This window comes from Rousettus aegyptiacus, unplaced genomic scaffold (genome assembly GCF_014176215.1).
Source record: "Rousettus aegyptiacus isolate mRouAeg1 unplaced genomic scaffold, mRouAeg1.p scaffold_m13_p_16, whole genome shotgun sequence".
NCBI classification, from domain to species: domain Eukaryota; kingdom Metazoa; phylum Chordata; class Mammalia; order Chiroptera; family Pteropodidae; genus Rousettus; species Rousettus aegyptiacus.
In genome coordinates, this window is record NW_023416291.1 from 5,566,286 (window position 1) to 5,580,224 (window position 13,939).

Consider the following 13,939-nt stretch of genomic DNA (forward strand, 5'->3'; position numbering starts at 1 on the left):
GAAGGGCCAGGGGCGTGTCTAAACAGCCATCCCGTCCCAGGCTCTCCGTATCCCCAAGGCTTCGCGGTCTCAGGCCGCTCGCTAGCTCCTGCGTCCCTGGAAAGACCGCTGTCGCTGCGCCCGGGGCTCGGACGGAAGCCCCGGGAGCCTCCGGAGCGGCAGTGCTGAGAGGCTCGGCCAGTCGGACAGCAGGCGCCAGCCGAGCGGCCAGTGAGTAAGTCGCCGGTTCAGGCCGCGCTCCCCCGGGGCGGTCGACGCGTACGTGCCAGGAGGCAGGGACTGGGGGCGCAGGGCTTGTGCCGGACCCGGCAGCCCCGGGCGAGGCCGGAGGCCGGGGAGCGCTCTGGCCGGCCCGTGAGGGGCGAGGGGGCTGGCGCACGGTCCTTTCCTCCTGTGGAAGGTGGAAGTGGCTGCGCGCTTTTTCTCAGTCGGCTAACCACAAAGGCACCTTACGGGGAGAGGTCCTAGTTAGGGCCTGGATGGAGCCCTGAAGATGGGGTCCAGCCCTCTCTAATCTACTGATTCCGCGGCCAACCGCCGCCTGAGCGGACGGGGGTCTTCGGCAAAATGCTACTAATTAGAACCTATTGGTGTAACCTGGGGGTTAGAAAGGCACAGCACCAGCTTAGCAATGACCAGCCCCTTTCATCACAAGGAAGATGACATTTTTAGAAAATATATTATAGGCTTTATTTTTTTCACCTCAGTAGATCTTGATACTGTTTCTCTTCTAATGTTTGCATATTAACATCTTGAAAGCTAATTGGTAGCAGTAGTGTGCATCATAATTACTGTTTTATTACTACTACGACATTCCCCGTGTGATATGATTTGATCACAGCTCTCCTATGAGATAGGTAAAGCAGACAGTTTTCTATTTTACGTAGAACTAAGGTTAATAACTTACCTACCGTCAGTCGGTGTGATAGTGGCAGAGTTGGATCCACATTTAGTTTTTTTCAGTCAATATTTAGGAGCACTTACCCTGTCCGAGTTAGTTACACATTATGTGGTATATCCCATCACTTCTGACCTTGGTCTCATTTGTGACCTTCTTGGGTGTTTCTTATTAGACACATTCCACTCGTGAACAGCTAAGCTTGAAACGTGTTTTCTGTTAGTTCAGAATTATCTTCTGAATCCAGAACAGACATTTTGTACTTGGATTCAGCCTTGCACATTTGTTTGTTAGCAGCTCACAGAAACATATTAGATTCCTATGACAGATTCCAAGAAGGTACATGGGTAAAAACAAAACAAAACAACAACAACAAAAAACAAAAACAAAACAAAACAAAAAAAACATGTTTGCCATAATGTTGCCTTACTGTATTGTCAGCTTCTTTTTTAATTTATGGAGTCTAGCAGAGTGTATGGCATGTGTGTTTGTGACTGTGTGTATATGTATAACAAAGGGACTTTTAACCAGTATCACACCAAGAAGAATGGTTGCTAGATAAATATATGTTGAATAAATGCTTATTGAAGTACTTCATTTCATCTCTGCAATATGCAAGGAAATTTAAAGCATGGAGATTAAGTGAATCGCCTAGGGTCTCACAGCTAATAAGCAACACAGCTAGAATCCAAGAAACATGGAACTTCTCACTATTAAGTCTGTGCTTTTCACTACCAGCCTTTCTGAGAAAAGGATATTTTTAAATCTCTTAAAGTATATCAGAACAGGTAATTCATTTTTATTTAAATGAAATAATTTGCTATCCTTTATTAGGCCAGGTATTATTCCCCTTTTATAGATTATGGTGATTTACTCAAGGTCACACAGCTAGTGGAGGAACCCAGGTCTTCTGACACAGCTATTTTCCATTGCTGCCTCCAAGTGTTGACTTTAGACCACAAAAGCACATGGAGTGCAGTGCATGTAAACCTGGTGAAACCTAAATAAGTTCTATGTATTGTACCATTAAAAAATATATATATATAGTTCTCAGGAACACACACATACGACACCAAAACAAAGTAAGTCTTTGTAAAAACCTTTACAAATGATTTTTTAAAAGCCCGTGGAAAAGAAAAGCTAAGTTTGTAAAGAGGTTAGTTAGATTATTCACTGAATGTTTTGCATAAGTATTTGAGCCAATCCACCTGATGGACTTCCTTACATGACTTCCTAAAGTAGATATCCACCCCTCTAAATAAAAGAACAAGTAAACTTCCCATTTCCCTACTCTTCTCCAGTATAAGATTGAAAAGAATTAAATTCGTTGAGGTAGAGTAGTAGCTTTGATAGTGGATATCTGGGGTATTTAAGCCCTTTTTTGCTACTTAAACTTATATTGAAAAAAGTGATTTAAAAGTGAAGTTATAAGATAAAAATTAGGTCTGCATTTTTGTGGCGTATAGTTGTACATGGTGTTGTTATTTTTATACATTTCATTCATGCCTCTTGAGATATGTATCAACTACATGAATATAAAAATCCAGGAAAAGTTACGGTCGCATTGTTTAAATACGTAAGTATGAGAGTGATAGGTGATAAAAGTACTAGATGGCCTAACATACTGAGTGCCACTTTGGCAACAGAGCTCATTTTTAGGAAAGACTTTTCATTCCTTGGCACTGTATAAGAACTCTATTTTTGCTTCACTTTGTTTTTCTCTTCCTCATTGGCTATATAAAAATATAGATGGCCATTGTGCCAATTTGGCTTGATATATACTTCAAAAGTGGGTTCTCTTTCTGCAGAAGCTCACTAGTGTCAGACCAGCTTGATGCACGGGCTCCAGATGGTGCCTCTTTTTGTTAAATTGGAATTATTTTTACCTTGAGCTTGGATTATTATTGGTTCGTAATGTCATTGGACAGCAGGTAGCCCTGCTTAAAAAGTTCTACACGTTTAGAACATTCCAGAAAACCTGGTCTTTGACATTGGTCTTGGAACCGAAATGGGAATTTAAAAGATCTGTGTAACCCTAAACTCCAGCACCTAATTATATTATGTGTTTGTTGGATTTGCTTTCTGTTGCTCATTCATTGGTCAGTTGTTTATCAGCATGTAAATACAGCAAGAAATATGCTGGCTCTAGATTTGGAATGCTGAATGTTAGGGTCTATATTACATGGAATTAAAGTGATTTGGAAAACTTTTCTAATATAGGGTTGAACCTCAGAAATGACTAAACAATTTTATGGTACTTTGCAAAATATATGAAGAGTTCATTGTCCTCAGGTTCTTTCAATTTTTGTATGTTTGTCTTATTTTGTTTTTATCTATTACCAACCTAGAAGAATATTGCATAGAAAAACAGGATGTCACATGACCAGATTAGTACTTCCTACTGTAAAATATGAGTGTTTAAATTTTGATTTTTAATACTAACATGGAATTTGCTTATTGTTGATGCCATGAATGTTGCAGAGGAAGATATTGATCCTCTTCCTTTTCTTGCCACTGTAGAAATTTAAGTGGCCTCAGTATCCAGAGTTCTTATTGGGACAGTTACAACTGGTTGGGTCATTGATCATGTGATCCAACTTAATCTCCAGCTCCCTTACCTTCTTGGAGGTCAGGCTGGCCCCAAGTCAGCTCTCTAATCAAATGGCTGGTCTTTCTGGTGATGAGACAAAAACTATTCTGAGACCGTCTAGGGGTCCACCATGAGTCACCTCATGAGCATAACAGGGGCACTCCTATCACCCAGGAAATTCCAGGGATTTTAGGAGCTCCATGCCAGGAACTGGTGTCAAAGACCGATAGATTATTATACCACAGTGACCTTTACCCTCAAGAAAAAACTAGTCGAACAATTTAAACATACTACATATATTTCCTTGATATTAATTATCAAACTACAGTAGAAAATGTATATAATGAGGACAGCATTTCAAAGCTATTTTGCCCTTTACTATTTGTTTAATGGATAAGAAAATACTGAGGCAACGGTTTCTATTGTGGGGGGGGGGGAGAAGGGGCGGAGGGAGGTTGTTTGTTATTGTGAACAGAGGTTTTAAGTGAATGGAAATATATGTGCATGGGTTAGACAAACTTTCAAGAGCTCACTTGCTTATAAATAAATGTTATTCAGTTCTATGGAATTTATTTGTTTTCTTGTTAGTAGGAAAATGGGAAGAAAGTAATTTGAAAGCCCCAAGAGTGTCAGCCCAGACATTCTACTGAAATGCTAAGTGCAGTTGGTTTCTCTCTGTGTGAAGGACAGTCTCTAAGGTGGCCTCCATGATCCCATCACTGGTGTTCAAGTCTTTGTGTAATCCCTTCCTTCCAGTGTGGGCAAGACCTGTGATTTGCCGTCTAACCTGTATAATATGTCAAAGGTGATTGGATGTCACTTCCATGATTGTCTTATATGGCAAAGTTGGTGAGATGATACTCCTATGGTTACATTAAGTTGTATAAGACTATCTTGCTAGCACACTAACTCTCATTCTCCTGTTGGCCTTAAGGAAATAAGCTGCCATATTGTGAACTTCCTATGAAGAGAACCATGTGGTAGGGAACCATGGAAAGCCCCTAGGAGCTGAGGCTGGCCTCTGGCTGACAGACAACAATATTGAAGCTGTCAGCCCTATAGCTGCAAGAAAAAGAATTCTGCTAACAACCTGAGTGAGCTTGGGCGCAGGTTCCCCTCCATTCAAGCTTCCACCTGAGAACAAAATCCAACTGATACGTTAATTGAAGCTAGATGAGATCCTGAAGCAGAAAACTCAGGTAGGCTGGGTTCTTGGAAACTAAACCTCAAGAAAGATGAAATAAGATGTGGGGCAACCAACTAGATTCAGGAGATTTATTCTTCAAATTTTTTATTTTAGTGCCTTTTTGAAGGCCTTCAGATGAATTATACAGTGGTCTTTTTTGAAGAGAAAAAGAGAAACCTTAAGTTCTGTTCTAAGATCAACAGAATTATGAACAAGTATTGCTTACTGAGGAAATTGTGAAGAGGAAAGTATCAGTTTACTTCCTGTAAACATTTTTGTGCAAAAACTCTCAAATTAACTCCAATTTCTAAAATTTTATTCCAGTTCTTTTTCCCTTTCTCATTGGCTATATAAAAGCATAGATGACAGTTGTGCTAATTTGGCTTGATACATACTTCAAAAGTAGGTTCTCTTTCTGCAGAAGCTCACTAGTATCATACAAGACTGATGTTGGGGATCCTTTTGGTAAATTGGAGGTAGCTTTACCCTGCGCTTAGATTATTATCCAATATAGATTACATAACATTCACCATCTTTTAACCATTTTTAAATATACTAAATGTACTAAATGTACATTTTTAAATGTACTAAACTGAATCATACTGTTGTGCAACCATCATCACAATGTGTACTGAAATTCTGTACCCATTAAACAACAACCTCTTTCATTTCCCCTTCCCCTCAACCCTGGTAACCACCATGCTGCTTTCTATTTATGAATCAGGCTCATCTAGGTATCTAACAGTAGAAGCAATATTTGTCTCTTTCTAATTGGCTTGTTTTGCCTAGCATAATGTCGTCAAGGTTTAACTACTTGTAGCGTCATATGTTAGAATTTCATTCCTTTTTAAGGTTGAATTATATGCACATACCACATTTTGCTTATGTGTTCATCCATTGATGGTGACTTGAATTACTTCTACCTTTTAGCTACCAAATTCAAAATTTTAAGAAGGCAGACAAAACATGACTAACTAAATAACTAGTTTTTATTTTAGATCGAATACTAATTTTAGATCTATACTGTGATATATTGAATTCTCTTAAAGTCGATATTTTTATTTCATTTATGCCATTTTATAGGATTTAGATAATTTATCATTTTAATATAGTGTTTCGTAGCTGTATATTTGTATTTGTGACATTATTGTAACATACCTATGATTTATTTGATTTTCTAGCCTAGGGGTTAGCAAATTATGGCCTATAGGCCAACCTGTCTGTTTTTATATAGTCTGCAAGCAAAGAATAGTTTTTACAAATGAATATTAATACTCAGGTCCAATGGTAAAGGCACTAACTTTGAATCCCTTAAGCAGATTTCTTTCCCAAGAAAAGAAATTCACTTTTCTTATTAGTAGACCAATATTACAAAAATTTGCACATTATAATATTTTGAATTTGGTCAGTAAAAAAGTATGTGAATTCTTTTTTTCCTTTTTGCTATCTTAAGTACCTAACATAATATCTGGGCCTGTGAAGCCTATAATATTTATTACATAGCTTTTCATAGAAAAAGTCAGTTTTTAACATTGTTCATTTGAGATACTATTTGTACATATGTTACAATAGAAACTAAGATTTTATGTTTATACCTATTTAATATTTTTCATGTAGAATTTTATAAGATATCTTTTTGTAGTTCCTGCCAATAATTGGATATATTTAGTAAAAATTATCTTTTCAAATATTCTTCAGTTTCTTTTTACTTTCAGATCAACATTCTTTCCCAACTAGTCATATTATTAAAGATGTCTCAGAAAATTATTGTTCAAATATTGTCAGAAATCTGCTTTAAAGGCAGACTTATAAAAATGTTTAGATGTAGATGTAAGATGGTAACATATGTGGAAGTTTTTCACTTTATACTTTCTTACCATGGGTTTCTGATATGGCTTAGCTAGGAAGAAATTGGAGGAATAGCCTAGTATGGTGGAGAGATGTATATTCCATCACAGAGGAATAAGTCTCTCCTAAATGTCTGATACATACATTCCTGGAATGCAATTCTAATATAAAAGTTGTAAGTCTTGATAAACATAAATGAAATGTATATGGAAAACTTATTGTAGACTTTTAAACACTCAAAGTTCTAAGAGCTGTTTGAAAGAGGATTTAAAAATAAAATATATGTTTTAGAACTAAATCTAAGTTTATAAAATATTTCTAGATTTAAAAGTAAGAATTAGAGAACAGCAGAGAGAAAATACTGTTTCTGGAATTCTAGTTAATAAACAGAAGAACAATATTTTATAGTGACCTCCAATGGGAAAAGGAATTTAACATTTAAAAAAAATTGAATTGTACACTTACTGTAGTGCGTTGAGAATTATATTGGCTGTGCTAAGATGGATTGGTTTGATTATATAAACATTTAAGAAAATTTATAAAATTAATTAAAAATAATACAATGGTAAAAGCTTTTTGCTGTGAAGCTTATAGGTATAGACTGGAAATCCTAACTGTACCAAAAGTAATTGTGAGTCTTTAAAGTCAATAATCAGTCTAAACTGGATAAGTATTAATCGTGGCATGACATATTTCCTGTAATTTGACATCCTATTCTTCAGACCTCCTACATTATTTCAGCATGTCACATTTTTTCACACCTCCATTTTTGTGTTTGTCTATCTTCTATCTGCCTGATAAATCTCTGAAGACTGTTAAAACTTTGAATTTTTTTAATGCAGGCTTGCCTGCTCCTTGCTCCTATTACTAATCATCACATCATATAAAACGCAAGTTGTTCATTTGGTGATAATGAATCAAGTTATACTCATGACTTGGACACTTTTAAGTTATACTTCAGTTTATAAAAAAATTTACTTGAACATCAACAACTTCAACAAACCTTTAGTGAACTCCTAAATCTTTACTTGGGAAAAAACGTTCCTAAGCTTTACCTTTCTATACCATCTTAAACTTCTCCAAATGTTTCCTCGTTCTTCCCTGGTAGCTCGGGTCCGGGTCACCACACCTCATAGATTAATGCTTCCGGCACCTAGACCTTGACTTCTAGGCAGCAGCCAGATATTTTTCAGCAAACCGTGTGTTATTATGTCTGAATATCACATTATTTGCAAAATATGTAGATATGTGTAATTGAGGAAAGCTTGAAAATAGTATATAATTATAAATCTATATAAATTGTTCAGTGAGGGAGTCATTTAAGAGGTTGGTACGTTAAGATGATGGGATTCTTAGTTCCCCTGCCCGTACAACTGAATTGAAAATGAAAGCTGGCAGGTTTAAGTGAGAACACATAAAAGGTTTTAACCATTGCCATAAAAATTAAGAACAGGATTTCCCCTCTGTGATTTAGCAATGAAGATCAACAGAGTAGAAAAAATTATGGAACTCAGTTTTTAAAGATTATCTGTTTCTCCTTTTTTAATATTAAAGTTTTACTATATTATAATTAAAAATTGGCTATACTCGTGTAAAATGGTTAAAATAAACCAGAATATGTATTTTATCATCGTTTGTAAGTTTTAGCTACTAGGAAGCTTATGATATTTCTAATTTCTGGATTAGCTTTTAAACTGCCTTGAGTTTTGAAGCCTGTTGGAATTTTTAGAATATTTAAGAGAATTTTTTAAATACATTTTTTATTAGAAGTGGCAAGTAAATGAATACATACAGATTTTTCAATCTGATTTTTGCCTTTGTCCTCTTTTTAAAATGGTATTGATTTTCTTCTTATAAACTAATAAATTGAAATAAAGTCTACAGAAATCCTGTATGATTGATATTTGATAGATTGTTTCCTATAACAATTGATGTACTAACAGTGCTACAGTGATATAATATCTTGATACAATAATGGCGAAGCTGTATATGCAATCCTAATGGAATTTCTTTACATTTAAAGGTACTTTAGAACTAGTCTAAAACCTAAGGGGAATCATCTTTTGGGCTTTTTAATTTAAATTAATAGACTTCATTATTTATAACAGTTTTAGGTTTACAGAAAACTTAAGGACATATTACAGAGTTCCCATACATCCCTTTTCCTTTTACCCACAGTTGCATTAGTGTGGTACATTTGTTACACTTCATGAACCTAGTATTGATACATTATTTTTAATGAAAGTCCATAGTTTACATTAAGAGAGGCTTTTTGTGTTGTACAGTTCTATGGGTTTTGACAAATACATAATATGTATCTGCCATTACAGTATCATAGAGTAGTTTCTCTACCCTAAAAATCCTCTGTATTACACCTAGTTGTCCCTCCTTTTCCTCTTCCTGAATCCCTGGCAACTGCTGATCTTTTTTTACTCTCTCCATAGTATTGCCTTTTCCAGCATGTTACGAAATTGGAATTATACATCGTCAGACTGACATCTTTCACTTAGCATCATGTATTTAAGTTTCTTCCAAGTCTTTTTATCAATGAATAATATTTCATTGTATGAATGTACCACCACAATTTGTTTATCCATTTACCTATTGAAGGACATCTTATTTGCTTCTGGTTTTTGGCAATTATAAATAAAACTACTGTAAACTTTCATGTGCAGGTTATTTTGAGGACCTAAGTTTTTAACTATTCGAGTAAATACCTAGAGCGTGATTGTTAGATTAGATGGTAAGACTACATTTAGTTTTGTAAGAAACAGCAAACTGTCTTCCAAAGTGGCTGTACCTTTTTGCATTCCTAATGCTAACAAATGAGACTTCTTGTTTCTCCAAGTCCTTGGCAGCATTTGATGTTGATATTTATTTATTTATTTTTGGGTTTTGGCCATTTTAGAGGTTGAATAATAGTGTCTTAATGTTTTAATTTGCATTTCCCTTAGGACATTTAATGTGGGACATCTTTTCATATGATTATTTGCCATCTGTATGTCTTTAGTGAGGTGCCTATTCAGCTGTTTCACCCATTTTTTAAATGTTTTTTTTTCTTATTGTTGAATTTTTAAAAGTTCTTTATATATTTTGGATACAAGTCCTTTATCAGATAGATGTTTTATAAATATTTTCTTACAGTCTTTGAGTTGTCTTTTCATTTCTTAATGATGCACACTTCAGAAATGTTTGTTCCATCAACCAATTTCCTTAAAGTCTAGAATATTTGCTATATTTTCTATGATTATAACCTCTCATGTATTCTGAATTTTTATAGTTTTACTTTTTCATATTTAGCTCTCTAACCCTAATCCACATGGAATTTTTTTGTGTATGTACTATGAAATGTAGGAATTAATTTTTTTACCACAGGGGTATCTAATTGCTCTGGTTCCTTTTACTGTATAATAACTAAGTTCTAATACTTTTTTGACTCTTGGATTTTATGATTATTTCTGGCTACTGAATTTTAACATATGCTGCGAGTTTTTGATTTTTAATATCCCTAAGATATATCTTTTGTTTGTTTGTTTGTTTAGTTAGTTAATATGGTAGGTTACTCTAAGTACTCTTACCACAGACCCATCTGAAATATCTATCTTAAAGAATTCTTTTGGATTCTTACTGATTTTTGTTGTTGTTTCTCTATTTTCTATTTTATTAATTTACTGCAAAAGGATTGGTAATAATCACTGAATACAACCATCTCTAAGACTAGGAATATGAACATTAATTCGGACACCATAGAATAGATAAAATTTACAAGAGTTAGAAGCATACAAGAGAGTGAAGGTGGAAAGTAGTGAAGCATACACATTTCTTTAACTTTCTGTGTCAAGAGATATCACTTAAAAGTGATAAATCAGACTACAGATATAGGTATATTTAAAAGTATAAAGATAAGCAGTAAAAACTGTATCAAACTAAATTGGGTGATGGGGAAAAGAGAACAACTGCCATTATTCATCAGCAGGAGCTAATCAGTTCTATGAAGAACATTAAAATACAAGTTATGGATATTAAATAAAGTTATGGGGATAATTAGTAATATTGTTGCTATTATTAGTAGGTATAGCACTTAAGTTTGCAAAGAGCTGGTTAAATGCTTCATATATAGTAACTCATTTAATTCTCATACTAACAGGTAAATACTGCCGTTATTCCCATTTTACAGATGAGTTACAGAAGGGATAAGTAACTCGCTCAGAGTTATATAGTAAAGGATTAAACTCAAAATTTCTTTTTCCCTATAGTGTGTGTTCTTAGATATTTAACATATCACAACTTAAATATTTATCTTTTTCAAATTTACATAGACTCAAATGTAAAAAATAGAAAAGAATAAATAAAACCAAAAAAAGGACTGAAATCGAAAGATTGTTGTAGTAATAAATATAAAGGGGCTAAACGCCTGTTAACAGGAAAAAATAAGGCAGGCCTATATATTATCAAATTGAAAGAGCTTTCTCAATAGTTAAAAATAAGCAGGATGATGAAGAACATTGGAAAAATATAAATAATTTAGTAGTTATCTTCTGTTTTTAAAAACACCAAAAAACCCTAAAATATGTGTACATGTATAAATGGATAGAACAAGAGCTCGCAGATGTACATCATTAACAATGGTTACCATTTTGGAGGAGGAGAAGCTTAGCAGAAGTAAAGAAGGGAGACCTCCCAGGTTTGTTCTGTATATTTTTATGCTGTTTGAACTCTGCCAAAAAATGTGTTACATAACTCATGTAAATTTCTTTAAGTAGGTGAAGGTAAATAACACCAAGAAAAAGGTAGGGAAAAACAGAATCCAAACTGTCAGCACTAAATAGCTCTGAAAAATAGAATTAGAGGTAATGAGAAAGATTATTTTCCCCTATTTTACTATATATGCTTCTGTATGGTTTATATTTGAAAATGTTACAAGTGAGCATTTTTGAATTACCAAATAGAGGGAATGTGACCATTTTCTCTTGCTCTGTATCTGTGCTGTGCTTTATCCACTGTCTAGATAATGTTTAACAAATTTCATTGGAACAAAGTACATGAGTAGACTTCAGGAGCGAAGTGGTTTTAATGAAATTTGGCTGTTCTTGTCATTTACCTCTTAGTTTAAATGTTACCCCTTTGGTTAAGAGGGTTTTTTTTTTTTTTTTTTTGACAAAGAAACCTTCTGGTCTCTATCATATAGTCTTGTTACATATTATCATCATGGTATTATCATCATCTATTATTGTTTTTTAATTGTTTTTCTCCACTAAAATCCATGAGAGCAGGAATGTGCCCTAATTATCTTGTAGCACGGGCCTAAAATGCGTGGCATATAGTAAGCACTTAATAAATACTTGTTGCATGAATGAAAAAAAGTAATACTCATTCTTAAAAGTTTAGGAACTTAAGGTCTTATTAGGCCATCCAAGAATGGTTTAGCTATGGTGAACCGATTAATGATAATTCATAGGAGTTTAATAATCAGAATACCAGTTTATAATGGTAGATATAAATAGTATAATAAGCTGGATATGCATTATGGTTTTTTCCATAGCATTATGCCAAAACCAAATTTGTAACAAAAGTAAAATTGAAAAACACGTGGAAATTGGAAAGTAGAGATGGGTGGTATTAAACACTAAATACCATACTCTGGTTATAGAGCATATTGCATAACAAGTGTAATATCTAGTAAATGTTTGTTCTTGGTCCTGTAATCATTAGAGGCATTATGAATGATTTGGTCCAGTCATAAAAATAATAAAGTACTGGCACAATTAATGGTTAGATTGTACATCTATGCAAATAAAGAAGAGCATTAAGTTAAACTTGTAGTTACAAATCAAAGAGCAAAAATATAAGACATAAGTAGTGCTTCCAAAAAAAAAAAAAAAAAAACCATTCAAAGTGATAAGTATTACTAAAGCTCACTGCTGGAAATACAGATTTCCATTTTATATTTTTCTAAGAATAAACCCTGAACATGAATGAGCTTTTGCTCACGAATCAAAACTACACCATTAAATTTGAAAAGACAGAAATATTAAAAAAAAAAAATTTGAAATATTTTGGAAAGATAGATAAGTGGTACACAAGTAGTAGCATTGATTAATTATACTTTCCATGCACTATTGTGTAGTAGGCAGTGTTATAGTACTTAGATCTTGAGTTGTGTGCCTGGGATTCAGTCTTAGTTCTGCCTCCTACTTGCTGTGTGACCTTAGGAAATCACTAATCCTCTCTGTTCCTCGGTTTCCAGATCTTAGAGTGATCCTTTTTCATAAAATTGTTGGGTGGTTTAAATGAGGGAAGGAAGGAGGGAGGGAGGGAAGCAGGGGTAGGGGGGCAGAGGGAAGGGTGGGGGCAGAGAGAGAGAGAGAGAGAGAGAGAGTGTGTGTGTGTAGTTTTTGGAATGGGCTTGTCAAATAATATAGTACTATATCACTATAGTACTATATTAATACTACTATTTTTGATTTCTGTTTTTATTTTGGGCACTACTATTGTTATCCAGTAAATATTGAGTGTTTTCCATCCGTCACTGTGCTGAGGATGGGAAGATCTTGCCCTAGAGTAATCCATAGTTAAGTGAAATTCAGGGCTCTACTTCATCTTCTCAACTTTCAACCCAGTTCTCTTTTTTTTACAGCTTGTATCTTATTTCCAAAAGAATAAATTCAAGGTTCATAGTTTAATCTCAATATTTAATTTTTCTTTCCGGTTTCTCTGAGATATAATTGCTATATAACATTGTATTAGTATATAAAATAATGATTTTGTATATATTTTGTGAAAAGATTGCCACAATAAATTTGGTTAACATCCATCGCCTTACATAGTTACATTTTTTTTTCTTGTGATAAATACTTTTAAGATCTATAAGATAAGTGCCAGAAATATAATATATGGCATGGTAACTATGGTTAACAGTTCTATGTTTATATCTGAAATTTGCTAAGAGTAAATCAGTCTTTAATTTCTACCTGATATTTAAAGAGATAATTAGAAAATTGACTTGCTGCCTAAAATAAAATATTTTATTTAAAGTCATTTAAAATTTTGTTTTATAGATGTTTGTTTACTACTAATGGGTGTGAGCAAGTTAGATGTCCTATACCGAAGACTTCTTCTCACAAAACTTTTTATCAGAGGATGGGGAAGGCCAGAAGATCTCAAAAGGTAAGCATTTTTTCTCAATGCTTGTTGTTATAGTAAATATTCAAAATTTTAGTTCTGTTTTAAAGTTCTTTAAAGTTTATAAAGTGATTACAGAATTAAGCATTAAACTATAAAAATGAAATCATTTCCTTTTGTTTTTAATTTTTGTTTTAACCCACATAATTATAAATTGAACTATTTTAAAAGTAATTCAGTTGTAAAAATACAGAGCTCTCAGAAATACAAACTAGATTTTAACTGTAATAATTTT

General features: G+C 34.0%; 1 protein-coding gene across 4 annotated transcripts in view; it reads left to right on the plus strand.

Moving 5' to 3' along the window:
• The first annotated feature begins 71 nt into the window (after nucleotides 1-71).
• The window catches only part of ABHD18 (abhydrolase domain containing 18), a 35,251-nt gene continuing 21,383 nt past the window's right edge, over nucleotides 72-13,939 (plus strand). The window contains exons 1-3 of one of the 4 annotated variants that reach the window (XM_016148104.2): nucleotides 72-210; nucleotides 4,423-4,687; nucleotides 13,581-13,689. In XM_016148104.2, coding sequence (XP_016003590.2) covers nucleotides 13,598-13,689 — 92 coding nt within the window. In that variant the 5' untranslated portion in view covers nucleotides 72-210; nucleotides 4,423-4,687; nucleotides 13,581-13,597. Of the gene's footprint in view, nucleotides 215-4,422; nucleotides 4,688-13,580; nucleotides 13,690-13,939 lie in introns of all 4 variants that reach the window. The other 3 variants (XM_016148103.2, XM_016148105.2, XM_016148106.2) reach the window with 3 other exon arrangements.